Source organism: Scyliorhinus canicula, chromosome 21, assembly GCF_902713615.1.
Source record: "Scyliorhinus canicula chromosome 21, sScyCan1.1, whole genome shotgun sequence".
NCBI lineage: Eukaryota > Metazoa > Chordata > Chondrichthyes > Carcharhiniformes > Scyliorhinidae > Scyliorhinus > Scyliorhinus canicula.
The window spans coordinates 60,741,900-60,757,963 of NC_052166.1; the positions used below are offsets into that span (position 1 = coordinate 60,741,900).

Here is a 16,064-nt window from a genome sequence, read left to right on the forward strand (position 1 = left end):
CCAACACTAAGGGCATTTTGGACGCTAAGGGCAATTTAGCATGGCCAATCCACCTAACCTGCACATCTTTGGACTGTGGAAGGAAACCGGAGCACCCGGAGGAAACGCACGCGCACACGGGGAGAATGTGCAGACTCCGCACAGACAGTGACCCAAGCCGGGAATCGAACCTGAGACCCTGGAGCTGTGAAGCAATTGTGCTATCCACAATGCTACTGTGCTCCCCTTTCCTGCATTAAAATCGGGAACCCCAACCACATTGATTCTACCCCTCCTTACTCTGTGGGCCCCACAGTGAGGTGCCGATTTGTAGTGCCAATTGCCATCCGAGTTATGGTTGATGAATTCAGCCACACAGACTAGCTGTAAAATCCGAGACATTTCTTGATATGCAGGATTCTGCTCATCATTGTTTTAATCATCTGAGAAATTGGGGCGCTTCCAACCAGAATTTAAAAAGATGCTTATCAAGTGGTGCCCCTGCTTGTCAAAGATTCACATTTATTTCCTCCGTAATATGCTTGTGTTGGATATTCTAACCAGTTGGGGGGAAATAAACAGTTAGTTGTATCTTTGCCAACACTTGCAGCTTTCTTGTATGCATTTTAAAGTTTATAAAGCTTGATAACCACAAATTCCATACAGGTTACCTAGTTTAATCTTGTCTCATTTTAGAAAATGATTACCATTCGCTGGATGTTCAGTGCAACCTGCAGATATGTCTGCGTTTGGTGGGAGTAACTTGTACTTTGACCATGACTTTTGGTCCAGAATGTTGTTCTTGGCAAGTTTTTAAACCAATGATTGTTGTGTTCTGTCGATTCTCCAGTTGGATCATGAAGTCTAAATAATTTAATATGATTCACAGCTTCACGTAGACACGATTGAGATTTTGGTATCTGAGAAATCGGAACTTCAGTTAGCGCTGGCCCATGCAAAGCAAATAATGCGGAGTAAAGCAGGTAAAGCCTTTTGAATTAACTACCAAATGGCCCATTTGCTGCTGCTAACCAATCTTGCTCTTGAGAAACAACGGCTCCCTGTGCTTTAAACACTTTTTGTTTCAACCAAAACAGTCAATATTGCAGTGCTTTGCCTCTTTAATGTTTTGCCCCTTCCCCACCCTGTTTACACATATCTGGGTGACACGTTCAACATGTTCCTGTCAAATTGGGAGGCCCAAATTCAAAATGCTGTACTTTTCTGCTTCACTTGCAGGGTTTGTGAGGTATTGTTGAAAGGACAATGATTTTACAAAAGCAAACATCCGTGTAAGGCAGTGCCAGAACACACGGTTCTGGCAGAACTAGTTTTCAAAGTCCTGATATGCATGGCAACCTGAAACGAGGGTGTGTCCTGTTGTAATGCATATATAAAAATCAGCTAGTGGGAACATGTAGCCATCTGTTTACAGAATCATAGAATTTACAGTGCAGAAGGAAGCCATTTGGTCCATCGAGTCTGCTACGACCCTTGGAAAGAGCACCTGACTTAAGCCCACGGCTCCACCCCGTCCCAGTAACCCCACCTAACCTTTTGGACCGTTAATGGGCAATTTAGCATCTCGGGGACTCCCGTAATCTGGCACATCGTATTTGAAGGTTCTTTTGTTTTACTGCCTTGGTCAATAGTTCAGGCAGTGTCCTATTGGGCCCCCCTCCACCAACACCCCAACGTCCTTCCCCTCCACCACCTCTCGCTCGCGCTCTCGCGCTCGCTCTCTCGCGCTCGCTCTCTCGCGCTCTCTCTCTCGCGCTCTCTCTCTCGCGCTCTCTCTCTCGCAGCTTCTCTCTCGCGCTCTCTCTCTCGCGCTCTCTCTCTAGCGCTCTCTCACGCGCGCTCTTCTCCTTGCGCGCTCTCTTCTCGCGCGCTTCTCCTTCCGCGCTCTACTCTCTGCTCGCGCTCTCTCTCTCGCGTTCTCTCCTACGCGCTCTCTCTGCTGGCGCGTCTCTCTCTCGCGGCCTCTCTCTCTCGCTCTCTCTCTCGCGCTCTCTCCTCCGCGCTCTCTCTCTCGCGCTCTCTATCTCGCGCTTCTTCTCTCGCGCTCTCTCTCTCGCTGCTCTCCTCTCCCCCCCCCCCCCCCCCCCCCCCCGCTCTCTCTTCTCGCGCTCTCTCTCCTCCCCCTTCCTTTACCTTCTGTTGGTACAGCGGTGAGGGTATTGGTCTGTCCAGGTGCCTATAGTTTAGTGCTTGTACCATTTGTTTTTTTTTTAAGAAATGTGTTGTGGAAGGTTTTAATAATCAGCGTATCCAGCCGGCCCTACCCCACATACATTGGTCCTAAGGGGAGGATACCCCCGTTCTCCCAACACAAATTAGTGTTTGTAATCGTTTGGCCTTTGTTGTGTAGATTCTTTTTATTGTTTAATAAAAAGATCTAGCCAATGATGTAGAAGATGATTTCCGGTAGTTGTGGCCTTGAACAATCTGCACCTGTAATTGACACAAGCTGTGTTGGTCTGTGGACTTATAAGTTGAGGGCTCCACAGCTGCAATGAATGTCTGAGGGCCAGTAGGTAGTGTCCCTGTCTTTAACCAGATCTCTGGGTTTAAGTCCCACTCCAGGACTGATGGTCATGGCAGGTGTGCTCGTGATATATTTCTATAGGTTGATAATCAGCCCCTGTTACTCCTTCCAACACTTGCCCACTGATTTTCCAAAGGGAAAGGAAGTGTGTGTGGAAGATACCAAAGAAACAACTGCTGAAGATCTGCTGTATGCCCATATGGATAGACCTGTGTATGCAAGAGTGAACATAATATCACTACACTCTCATTATTGTGGGTTGCTCATCTAGATGGCTGGCAGCCAGGAAATATGGCTGCCTTCTTCCTGTGGGCCCAAACATTTTACTTAGATTTGCATTGGATTATTAGCACAGAAATGGGATAACTGGTCTGTGCTGGTATTCATGTCCCTCTATGCTGCCTCCACCCTGCTAACCCTATCAACATAACCTTCTCTCTCTCTCTCTCGCTCTTTTTTTTTGCTCTCGCTCTTTTCTCATGCTCTCTTTTCTCTCTCCCTCCCTTTTCTCACTCTCCCTCCCTTTGCTCGCTCGCTCTCTCCCTCCCTTTGCTCGCTCGCTCTCCCTCCCTTTGCTCGCTCGCTCTCTCCCTCCCTTTGCTCGCTCGCTCTCTCCCTCCCTTTGCTCGCTCGCTCTCTCCCTTGCTCTCTCATTATGTTCTTTGCAATTTTTGTTTAATCCCCTACTATTCAACAGTATCCTTCTCGAAATGAACCCTTGTACTTTTTAATGGTTCTATTAACTTGTGTTGCTATTTTGGTGATTTGTGTATCTTTGCATCTCTTTTCTGTTTGTGCTATTAATATCCAAGCATGACGTGGCCTCCTCCTTATTCCTCCCACCAAAATGCACTGGATCATTCTTTCTGCAAACTCATTAATATGCATTTTGTCACACTGCTAACAGCTTGACACTTCTCTCGTGCTTCTACAATGCCAGTATCCACCTCTATTAAATCTGTTGTTGTTATTGCAAGATCTCGAGATTTCTATGCTGCCTTTTGTTGTCACCTTGTAGCCGACATTAGAGAGAGGAGACAATGCTTGAGGGCAGCACTAAAGTAAAGGCCCTATGGAGAATAATATTTATCCATCAACTAACCTCCCTAAAACAGATGATTTGTCCATTTGTCACTACGCTGTTTGAGGGATCTTGCTGTGCACAAATTGGGTGTCAAGTGAAAAGCAGCTACACTTCAAAAAGTACTTCATTGACTGTAAAGGTTTGGGACATCCTGGGATTGTAAAACGTGCTTGATTTAAATGCAAGTCTTTAATCTGTTAAAATTCATAATTGTATATATTTTCCATACACTTTGGATCTATCGGCACAACATTGTGGGCCGAAGGGCCTGTTCTGTGGTGTATTTTTTCTATGGTCAATGCATTAGCCTGCTTGGGTTGTCTTGTTGCCGAGTCAGACTGGGATACACAGTGTGGCAATCTTTGACCTGAGCAAGGAAAATTTGTAATTTCTTTAAAATGTCTGTGGAAATTGTAATTCTAAGAATGTTGGAAAAAAGGTTTTTTTAAGATATTGGTTCATATGACCTGGCAACCCTTAACCTGAAAGCAGTACCAGCTAGGTAAAGGTAAGGTAAAGTCACCGTTGTCCCAGTGACCAGAGGCTGCTTTCCCCTTTGAGGGGGAGAGCTGACAGGTGGTGATTTAACCCGAGGATCACCACGCCTCGGGTGAGTGGCACGGTTGAGAACGCGGGCCCTTCATGAATAACCAACTGGAATGAAGTTGAGATCAACCACCGTGTGGCCAGATGAAGAACTGCAGCAGAGTGGAGAACAGGGAAAACTCCTTTACAAGAAGTTGTGTGTGTGATACAGTTTAAAAAGGGCAAAAGGTGGGGGTTAGAGCAGAATTTGAATTGGATAATTCTTAATCTACACGTTCAGTTTTGCTGGAGCTGACAAAATGGTTTGCTGAGGTTTATTAAAGGGAGTCCCTGGGACTGTGCCGTAAGACTGTTGTGAACTTGAGTAAGGAGATTCTGCAGGACTGTGCCATTCAGGTGACCGCTGTCTCCAGCGACCTGTGATCAAATTCAGCTGCGGGTGAATATGACTCGAGAGCCGAATCAGTTGAGTAGGAAAGTGAGGGATCCTACTGACCGGAAGCTGAATTAAAGAACTTTAGAACTGCATGTGGTGCTACATGTCTGCTGGGAATGATGTAGGCCCTCATGGCTGTATAAGGTGTATCTTTGTTGTATCCACTGTTGTATAAAGGGAAGTTTACCTTTTTTATTTGAAGTATCGTTTGTCTGTTAATTTGATTAATTTATCTTGGACCCATTTGTGTTGAAGTAAAAGCTGCAAAGTGGTATTTTGAGTACCTTCATTTGCGGAGGTGATTCCATAGTGGCAATGCTGCTGATCTAGTAATGCAGAGACCCAATTTTAAAAATGGAATTAAAGTTTATTGATCATGAATCCATTGTCGTAAAAACCCATCTGGTTCGCAAATGTTGTTGTCCTGATCTGGTCTGGTGTACACGTGACTCCAGATCGACAGCGATGTGGTTGACTCTTCAATGCCTTCTAAAATGGACTAAGCCACTCCATTGTATCAAACTGCTTAAAAAATCTCAAAGCAATGAAACTGGACTGACCACCTGGCAATAACCCTGATGCCAGAAGCGACAATGGCAAACTCAGCCCTGTTGAGCCTGCAAAGTTGTCGTTGCTAACATTGGGGGTGTGTGCCAAAATGGTGAGAGCTGTCTTCGACTAGTCAAGCCAGTCTGACAGTCACATTGGATCATGCCGTACAGACGATGTCCCAGACATCACCACCGTCCTTGGGTGTGCCCTATCCCATCGTCAGGACTGGCCTGGCAGAGGTTGGTGGCACGGTGCTATACAATCGAGAGATTTGCTCTGGGATTCCCCTCAATTGGCTCAGGAGCCCATGAAGTCTCATGGCATCCTAGGCAAGAAAACCAGCTGATCACAAGGTACTGCCCTCCCCTCACTCCACTGTGCTCCTCCATGTTAAACACACTTGGAGAACGTATTTGAGGGTGGCAAGGGCACAGAACATACTCTGGGTGAGGGGCTTCAATGTCCATCACTAAGAGTGGCTTGGTAGCACCACTGCTCACTGAGCTGGTCAAGTCCTAAAGGACATAACTGCTAGCCTGGGTCTGTGACAGATGGTGAGGGACCATCAAGAGACAAAAACACTTGACCTCATCCTCACCAACTTGACTGTCGCAGCTGCATCTGTCCCTGACGGTATCAGCAAGGAGTGACCACCATGTAGTCCTTGTGGAGATAAAACCCAATCTTCACATTGAGGATGTCCTTCATCACTTTGTGTGCCACTACCACTATGCTAAATGGGATAGGTTTTGAAATTATCTCGCAACTCGAAGCAGGGCATGCATGAGGCACTGTGGACCGTTAGCAGCAGCAGAATTGTACTCCACCACAATCTAACCTCATGGTCTGGAATGTCTCCCACTTTACTATTAATGCCATGCCAAGGGCAGCAGACACATGGGAACATCACCACCTGGAGGTTACCCTCCATGCCCCACACCATCCTGAATTGGAAATATGTCATTATACCTTCACTGTCACTGGGTCAAAACCCTGGAACGAACAGCATTGTGGATGTATGGATGTACCTACACCACATGGACTACAGTGGTTCTAGAAGGTGGCTCACCACCACTGTCTCAAGTGTAATTGTTCAATAGGCAATGAATGCTGGTCTAGCATGAATGAATAGTGTGTGTGTGTAAGTGTGTAATACCCTTAACATGAACATATACATGACTACGGTGTCAAAATAAAAACTGCTGGGAAATCTCAGCAGGTCTGGCATCATCAGTAGAGAGAGAAAAGAGCTAACGTTTTGAGTCCACATGACCCTTTGTCAAAGCTCTGTTACAACCATGGTCTCGAGTTTATATTACATAGTGCACTGTCAACTTCTTCATGGCATTTGTCATACTTCAGCAGTCTTGTGGACATCAATGCACTGTATAGGCAAGCTTGCTTTTTCACTTGTGCTTCCTTCCAATCGGCTTCTGAAAATCTCTTCAAGATATGTTTGAGTAAAGATATGGCATTTTCGTCTTACACTTGTTTTTGCCTCTTTTGCTTTTCCCAGATGAAACGGGAGACCTCATTAGCAAGCTGAGCGCCTCAAGTCACAGAGTGGCAGAGCTGGAGCAAACTCTATCCAGCATCTCATCCCAACAGAAACAGTCTGACAAAGTAAACGGCTAATTCCTCTTTATTACAAAGGCCAACATTCTTGGGAAATACAATTTGCTGTGTATTATATTTTCCAAACATCTTCTCTTCGCAGTACTATAAAGAACTTGAGAAAGAAAGAGTGAATCTGAAACAAGGATTGGACAAACTAAAGTGAGTTAGAAAAGTGTGTTAATCATATTTTTAAGTCACATTGTTTAACTTGGAAAAAGTTGAACTGGAGAACAAACTAAATAAATGTTTCTAAATTTGCAGTAAAATGAATGACGAGATTAGGCAACAGAACTCTGAGCTTTCAGAGCAGTTGAGCTCGAAGGTATCAGAAAATGACTTGATGAAGCAGAATGTTCAAGATCTGCAAAAAAGATTGGAAATGGCAGGGCTGACCATTCAGCAGGTAGGACAACTTTTATTTCAATATTGTTTCCCTTGTTCTGGTCAAACCGACACCCATTGCAGCCTTGGTTCAAACATGGACAAAAGAGCTGAGTGCCAGAGGTGAGGGGAGAGTGACTGCCCTTGACATCAAAGCAGCATTTGACCGAGTATGGCATCAAGGAGCCCTGGCTGGGTCAATGGGAATCGGGGGGGGATGGGACACAACACTCCACTGGTTGGCGTCATACCCTGCACAAAGGAAAATGGTTGTGGTGGTTGGAGGTCAATCATCTCGGCTCCAGGCCATCTCTGCAGGAGTTCCTCAGGGTAGTGTCCTGGGCCCAACCATCTTCAGCTGCTTCATCAAGGACCTCCCTTCCATCATGAGGTCAGAAGTGGGGATATCCATACTTGGGCTGACAAATGCCAAGTTACATTTGTGCCAGGCAATGACCATCTCCGACAAGAGATCATCTAACCATGGCCCCTTGACATTCAATGGCATTACCATTGTTGAATATTCCACAGTCAACATCCTGGGCGTTACCATTGATCAGAAACTGAACTGGACTAGCTCTTCATTTGCCTGGACGAGTGCAGCTCCAACAACATTGAAGAAACTCGATACAATCCAGGAAAAAGCAGCCCGCTTGATTGCTCCTCCTTCTACATTCAAACCCTCCACCACTGACAAACAGCTGTGTGCGCTACCTACAAGATGCATTGCAGTAACTCACCAGGTTCCTAGTCAGCACCTTCCAAACGCACGACCACTGCCATCTAGAAGGACAAGAGCAGCAGATACCTGGGATCCCCACCCTGACTTGGAAATATATCGCCATTCGCTGAGGCAACTGCCTGGAATTCTCTCTCTTAACAGCACAGTGGGTGCAACTACACCACATGGACTGCAGCTCACCGCCACCTTCTGAAGGGCAATGAGGAATGGGAAATAAATGCTGGCCTAACCAGCAATGCCCACATCCTGTAAATTAATTGTTTTAAAACTTGGTATACCCGCCCATAGAGCAGCTAAGACCGTAAGACATTGAAGCAGAAGTAGGCCATTCAGCCCATTGAGTCTGCTCCGCCATTCCCTGACATCATGACTGATCTGATGTGAATTTCCTCAACTCCGTTTTCTTGCCTTATCCCCATAACTCCTTCCTGGTTTAAAATGTTTATCTCGGCCTTGAACATACTCAACAAACCAGCCCCCCTACAGCTCTCTGCGGTAAAGAATTCCACAGATTTACCACTCTCCCGAGGGAAGAAAGCCGTCCTCATTTCTGCCTGAAATTGCCAACCCCTAGGGGAGAAGGTGCTTTTGAGAAGAGGAAAGAAGAAATCTTCTCCGTTGAGAGTGGGTTCGGTGGTGGTGGTGGTGGGAAAGAGAGAGACACTTTCCAAGAGAATAAAAGCTAGCGCATCGTGAGATGTTAAAGTGAATGAGATAGGGAGGTTGGACCTGTTTTTGGAATGGAGGAGGCAGGAAGAGGGTTTCTTTCACTCATTTTGAGGAAGATAAAGAAACCCACTAGGGTGAAGGATAAAAGAGATGGGTATGCTCATCGGCTAGAGGGAAAAACATTGTTTCGAAGAGTGGCGGGGGGGGGGGGGGAGAACGGGACGGGACAGAGAGTTTGTATATTTATTCTGAACATTTAATTTCACCAATGCCTTTTTTTCAAAGTTTGATCAGTTTTTCATTTGGTGCAAGGCTTCTTCCCCAGCATTGATTGCACTTGCTTATTGTGGATTGAGGGGTAAGGTGTCCCATCTTTGGAGTTGGTTGCATGTGGCAAAACCAGTTGGTTACTTGAGGCAAAACTAGTGAGTGGGCTGATTATTCACAGCAAAACCTTGAAATGCAACATCCCCATGTGAAAGTTGCCATATTCCCCGAGGACGGGGCCTGAACAACTCGAGTCTAATTGGTGAACATCCAGCCAATCCGGGAGCCGCTTTATCATCCCAGGGTTCTCAAAAGAGCTGGATGTAAAATCCCGGCAAAGTTGGATTTGTGTACAAGAGCAAAGCCACCAGGAAATGTAAGCTGATTAAGGAAGCCTGTACATTGGATCTCTGGTAACTTTACCCAAAGTTCCAACATTGGGTTAGATTCTTCGGCCGTGCACGCCACAAGATTGCCACGGGCTGGGTGCGGACAATGTACGGGTCCATTGACTTTGGGTGGGAATTTTCTGTTGCCGGGGTGGGCGTGGTTGAAGATTGATAGATCATACAGTGCAGAAGGAGGCCATTCAGCCCATCGAGTCTGCACCGACCCACTTAAGCCCTCACTTCCATCCTATCCCTGTAACCCAATAACCCTCCTTACCTTTTTGGTCACAAAGGGCAATTTACCATGGCCAGTCCACCTAACCTGCATGTCTTTGGACTGTGGGAGGAAACCGGAGCACCCAGAGGAAACCCACGCAGACACGGGGAGAACATGCAGACTCTGCACAGACAGTGACCCAGCGGGGAATCGAACCTGGGACCCTGGCGCTGTGAAGCCACAGTGCTATCCACTTGTGCTGCTATTGTTATTAACGGGGTGGGGTTCTTGATCCGCTTTATTTTATGATATTTGTGTCTGCCTCGCCATGTCCCGAATGCTGACCGTGTCCTCTTATTTAGATGTCCAACAAGGTTGTTGCTCCCTGTTTGGTGATCTTCGATAACTGGGTTAAGAGATTTGGGCTCTGGCCGATCTTCCCAATAAGTTTTTTTTTTTTTTGTTTTCAGAAGTATTGCACCAAAACCCGTCATTTCTCTGGACTCTGTCATGCTGCACAATGAACTTCTTTTACGGTGTCACAAAATTTCATCGTTCTATGTACTATGAATTCTTAATTGTCAATTGTATGTGCTGAATATTGCACAATATGTATATTATGTGTGCGTCAGGTTTAATATTTTGTGTGTTTCATTTCATATCCTTTCCTCAAGTTTTCGAATCAATCAGAGCTTCCAGATGCTCAAAAACAACTACACCTGGCACTTGAAGAAAAAGCTAATTTGGAGGCACAGATGAATCAAGTAAGGATTATTTGGTTGAAAATTGAAGAGCTTGGCTCCAATCTGTGTACAAAACGATGGGAGTTCTTTACTTTTGTGCATCTGATTAATATTCCGACAGTTTCCTGTACACTCCAATGGACAGCAGTAGAGTCTCATAGATTCTCTGGCCAATCGTACAATTCCATGTTCTGGGAGTAGTTACGCTATTGGGTCTGGAGTTGTGGGGAAAGGAGACACTCTATATTTCTGCCAGAACAGTATAGTTGAAGCTACTTCCAGGAGAGAAATGCCTCTTATGTGAGGGAATTTGTTGGGAGAAGTTATGGTCTGCAGGGACTCTGGAACAATCATTTTAGTCAGTTGCTACTTTGTGTGAAATTTGGGTGACCAAACTTTTGCATGTCTCTGTAACATTGGTTAAAATTATTGTTGAAAAGGCAATAATCTGAAACTTGTTGCCCTGCTTGAAGGATGACTGAATTTTCGGAATAAATGCCAGAGTTATTTTGCTCACTTCATGTGTGCAATGCATTTAAAATTCACTTTTTCATTGCTATGTGGGAATAGAATGAAGTCCGGATGAAACTAGGAGCTTGAATCGAATTCTGTGCTTTCTGTCCCAATAAGAAGTGAATTTTGAAGACATTTCTTCAAGTGCTGAATCAGTGCCATTCTGTTTTGTAGCTATCCAAATCGCAACAGCAGCTACTTGCTGAGAGAGATCAGTACGCTCAAAAGCTGGTGGAGGAGGGCAACGTTTGGCGGCAAAGAGTTCAGCAGTTGGCGGAACAAGTAAGTGGCAACTTTAATAATTAGGCCAGTCATTGTAAAGGCTGTAGCAATCCTTGCTCGATTCTTCTTCTGTGTCTCGCAGTTTTAAAAAAAATAATAGCATGCTTTTGCAGAGGTCATATGCTCAAGTTTAGTTTTAAATAGGTGTCACATCTGTCTGCACTTTGAGATGTGTGCAAGCTTCATAGACTCCCACAGCATGGAGGAGGCCATTTGGATCATTCTGCCGTGGCTGGCTCTCTGATAGAGCTACCCAGTTTGTACTACCCCTGTTGTTGCTCCTTCCATGAAGCCCTGCAAATATTTCCTTTTGTTAAATATAAATCCGTTGCTTATTTGGGAGTGAATTTATCAAGTGATATTGAATCTTGTTCCGCCTTTCAGATGATCATCATAACTTACTGTGCAAAAGCACAACAGAGGAATCACTTTCTCCTTGTCTTCCACTCCCTGGCTTTTTTTGATGGATGAAAATTGCATTGATGGCTTCATGATTCTGGTTGTGGACCACCTTTTAATGTTTGTGGAACGGCTGTATAGATAGATTAGCATTGTCAAAAGACCAATTTCGGGCCTGCATCTGGAGACTGAACGGTCCCCTTTCGTGACCAGAATCAACAATGACAGACCAGGTGTCAATGCAGTCAGCGCCAAAGCTGTAGTTTACACTATTAGAATTAATCAATGCATGAAAACAATGTAGTCCTGGAGGATCCTCCCACTCTCATTTTAAACAAAAACATAAGTACCAAATTTGTACAGATTACTCTTAAAAATGCCACTCTACAAAGCTCTGTAATGCATAATCTATTTGCGGTTGTTGGTTTGCATGCAGTGTGGGAATTATTGTATTCACTGAAGAATGCACACGAGGTAAATTTATTGGGTAAATAATCATGGGAAACATTTACAAAACGCCCTACATGTACTTTCAGCCGATGTGGTTTCCATCTGGGAACACACAATGGCAACATAGACTCTTCCCTCTCCAACCACGCCGGGATTCTTCAAAACGGTGGCTAAGTGTTGACGCCGGCATAAACACCGGAGTGTTTCACGCCGGCGTCAACGGGCCTCTTGGCCCAGCGATTCCGTGGCCCACAGGGGGCCAGCACAGCGCCAGAGTGCTCTACGCAGCTCCTGCTGCCGATACGCGACCCTGCCCATCCAGCTGCGCGTGCATGCGGTGGCTGCTTCCGCGCCGGCCCTGCACGCCATGACAGACCCTCTCAGTGGGCCGGTGCGGAAGAAGATAGGCCCCCAACCCCAAGATAGCGCATGCCTGCCAATCGATGGCCCCCGATCGGCGGGAACTCGGCTGGTCGACCGCGGAGAGACGCTGCAGGGGCCTCTTTCAAAGGCCCCTGACCAGCGCCGCGTGCGTGACTGGTCGCCGGAGATTCGCTTCCCGGCGTCGGACCTGATCGTGGGTCTGATGCTTAATTTCTGCCCCTGCGCCGAGCGTGATTTTGGCGCAGAGGCTCGGACAATCCCGGCCCATGTCTATACTTCATCACTCAGCTGGTGAGGGAGTTACGCTCCAAAAGCTAGTGATTCCAAATAAACCTGTTGGACTTTAACCTGGTGTTGTCAGACTTCTTGTTGAATACTCTGGGGGTGGAGCCTGATTACAGCCAGAGTTCCGAAAGAGTCGTACTGTGCTCCTTCCTAAAACAGACAATGGCAAGGAACTAAAAAGCATTGAAAATTCGCAGCCAATAACTATCAGCCCGATTCTACTCTTTACAAAAACCATCGCTGAGCAAGGCATGGAGATTAACCCCACCCCCCCGGCAGAAAGGGTTTAGAGTGGCGACCCCAAGGCTGCAAAGAAAACATTGCCATCTTGCATAACGTTATGAGAGAGGCCAAACATAATAGGAAGGAGCTTGTCTTTGTCGATTTGGCTAAAGTGTTTGATTTCGTAGGGCATAAAATGCTCACTAAGACCCTCTAGAGAGTTGGACTGTTTAACCCTAAATGGTTCACCTTGATGATCGAAAACCTATACTCAGGCAACAGTACAGTTACCATCAAAGGTTAGACAAATCCAATACACATCAAAAGAGTGGTCAAGCAAGATGAGCAGCTCTCTCCTACATTGTTCAATAGTGCAATAGACCCACTGATCTGTTTTTTGCAGGAAGCAAGCTCGGACACGGCACCGCCCCTGCATGGAAAGAGAATTGTTGGATGTCATTGCGTTCCTCAGCAACTCCCACATAGGCATTAGTCAGAGTCTATCGTCTGGCTTTTTGCCAATGTAAAGGACTCAAAATTAATATTGGGAAGAGCAAGGGCTTCCATTGTATACATAAAGCTAAAACCTCCCTGTGCAACTTCCAGGAGAGGTAGCAACTGTGAGGTGGCCCTATTTCATAACACTTAGCTGGCGAAACTGACAAGTACTTTGGAGTGAGAATGGACCCTGGGCAGGGCTAGCTGAGAATTTGCCAAAATTGGAAGCTTAGAGAGAGAGTCTGAAGACAGTAGCACTTTGTCCTATCCAAAGGATTGAAATCCTTAAGACTTGCATGGGACCGAAAATGCTTGATGCTTGCAGAGGTATCCCAAAGCACGCTGTTCAAACTCAACCTCATAATCAAGAACGTGGTGAAAGAAATCCTCTACCTCCCTCAACACAGTACGTATGGAATCCTGTACAGCAGCAACAGGGATGGAGGATTGGGCAAGTCCAAATTCCAGCGGCTATCATTGGTAAATTGGGATGACTGGAGATATCGCCGGGTGCTGTAATTTGAGCTTTCTTTGACTACAGTGGAACGAACAGCAAAACGGCAATAGAATCTTGGAAGCCTTGGTGCACTCCAAAATCGAGGATGTCCCAAGAAAGAGGTGCAATGAGATCCAAGACTAGGATCACCCTGGTGACTTCATTGAAATGCGTTGGGCGGACTTCATGTCAACAGAAAACCCCAAACCAATCAATAGATGTGCGACTTGGAAGGAGGTTGAATATTTTAACTTGGGCCAACCTTCAAAACCAAAGAACTGGCATTAAGTACTGGTTTGTTACTGAGATGTAAGAAGAGCCACGGTAGTACTCGGTGCCATGAGATTGTGCATTATAAGTTAGCCATTGATCATATTTGTCTTGGCAGGTAAATGCACTTTCAGAGGACAAGGAATGGAATCTCAATCGTATGCAGGAGCTGGAGGTCTCATTGACTGAACTTCAGAACAGATCAGGTAATTGTACAATTTTCACAGCAGTGGACTAAAATTGCAGTAAGATTCATGTTGGAGTATCCATAATTAAGGAAAAAGTCCTTGCTGCATTGCCTCATTTACCGTATGCCACTGATGTAAACACATTGGAAGTGGTTTAGGGGAAGGCAGTGGTATAGTGGTATAGTGGTATTGTCACTGGACTGATGATCCAGAGACCCAGGTTCGAATTTTGCCATGGCAGGTGGTAGAAATTGAATCCAATAAATATCTGGAATTAAAAATCTAATGATAATCATGAAACCATTGATTGTTCACTAATGTCTGTGAGGGAAGGAAATCTGCAGTCCTCACCTGGTTCAGCCTCCATGTGACTCCACATCCTCAGTCGGGTTCTAACAATAGCAGTTTGAGGAGAAAATCATTTTGGAGGAATACCTAAAAGTGAGAGGCATTCTCTATATTCTCCCTTCCCCATCCACTGTGTTTGCCTCTCCTAAATGGCTGCCTATAATCACACCTTCTGGGTGGGAGAACTGGTTCTCTGGGTGTAAGGAGTTAACTTCCTGGTAAATCTTGGAAAATGCAGAGCTTTTCAGAGTTTTATGTGCAGCAATGAAAATCAGATCAGAGGAGCAAAATCCCCTTTCAGCTGAAGGGGATTATTCAGTGACCGCTCTTGCCCTCTGTTGAGCATCCAGACAAAACAAAATGCTTTGTGTTAATGTACAGCAGGAGGGGGCAACCTGTGGCCCGGTGGCCACACGCTGCCCATCTGGGTTCTGGGTACAGCTCACAAGACATTTTATTTGACTGATGACCACGCACAGAATTGCCACATTCTGCTGGTTTCCAACCGCCTTGTCATCCCAACAGCAGATTTTTTTTCTGACCGGTATGACTTGAAGTGGTTCGCACAGAAGCAAGGATAAGTGAAGTGAGGTGTGTGCTGATTGCTCACAGCATTGACTGTGAGAGCCGTGCGCTCCCTCTGCGTCCATCAGGCGTAAATATTTATTTTGTTTTTGCCACTTCAAGTATTTTTTAAAATTTAGAGCACCCAATTATTTTTTTCCAATTAAGGGGCAATTCAGCGTGTCTAATCCACCTACCCTGTACATCTTTGGGTTGTAGGCTTGAGACCCACGCAGACAACTCCACACGGACAGTGACTGGGGGTCAGGATCGAACCTGGGTCCTCGGTGCCATGAGACAGCAGCGCTAACCACTGCGCCACCGTGCTGCCCATCATTGCCACTTGAACTTGATAACAATTCTATTAATATATAAATGGTTAAGCATTTTCTAAACTCGTTCTAAAATATTTAGCGTGTATTGGTCTTATTGAAGGGTCATGGTTGGTCAATAATCCCGATTTCAGTCCTGCGACCCACTGAAAAGAAGGCGGGACGCTCATTAGCCAGGGTTGTCCAGCACTGATGTAAAGGATTGTAAGATTAAATTCTTGCCATCTGCGAGCACAAAGCATATTTATAGATGAATGTTAATGACCCACATAGCTTAATCCACAGGTTACTATTCTGCATACTTGATTTTTGGCTCCCTCACGTGGTTGAATTGGGTAATTCCTCGAGGCTTTTAAAAAATAAATTTAGATTACCCAATTAATTTTTTCCAATTAAGGGGCAATTTAGCGTGGCCAATCCCCCTACCCTGCCCATCTTTGGGTTCCGGGGGTGAAACTCACACACACACGGGGAGAAGGTGCAAACTCCACACGGACAGTGACCCAGAGCCGGCATCGAACCTGGAACCTCGGTGCCGTGAGGCAGCAGGCCTAACTACTGCCCAGTAATTCCTCAAGCCTGACGTATCCATTGCAGTCAATCCATAAATCATAAGGTAGAAACTACTTTGAGGAAGAGGTTTTGGGATGCCACAGTAGCTGA

At 45.7% G+C, this 16,064-nt stretch overlaps 1 protein-coding gene across 1 annotated transcript in view; it reads left to right on the plus strand.

Annotated features, from left to right (window-relative positions):
- Window positions 1-16,064, plus strand: part of golga2 (golgin A2) — a 70,585-nt gene that overhangs the window by 17,024 nt on the left and 37,497 nt on the right. Inside the window, exons 8-14 of the mRNA XM_038782467.1 lie at window positions 869-962; window positions 6,662-6,768; window positions 6,863-6,921; window positions 7,024-7,165; window positions 10,102-10,191; window positions 10,858-10,965; window positions 14,088-14,175. Of these exons, the coding sequence (XP_038638395.1) occupies window positions 869-962; window positions 6,662-6,768; window positions 6,863-6,921; window positions 7,024-7,165; window positions 10,102-10,191; window positions 10,858-10,965; window positions 14,088-14,175 (688 nt within the window). The remainder of the gene's footprint in view (window positions 1-868; window positions 963-6,661; window positions 6,769-6,862; window positions 6,922-7,023; window positions 7,166-10,101; window positions 10,192-10,857; window positions 10,966-14,087; window positions 14,176-16,064) is intronic.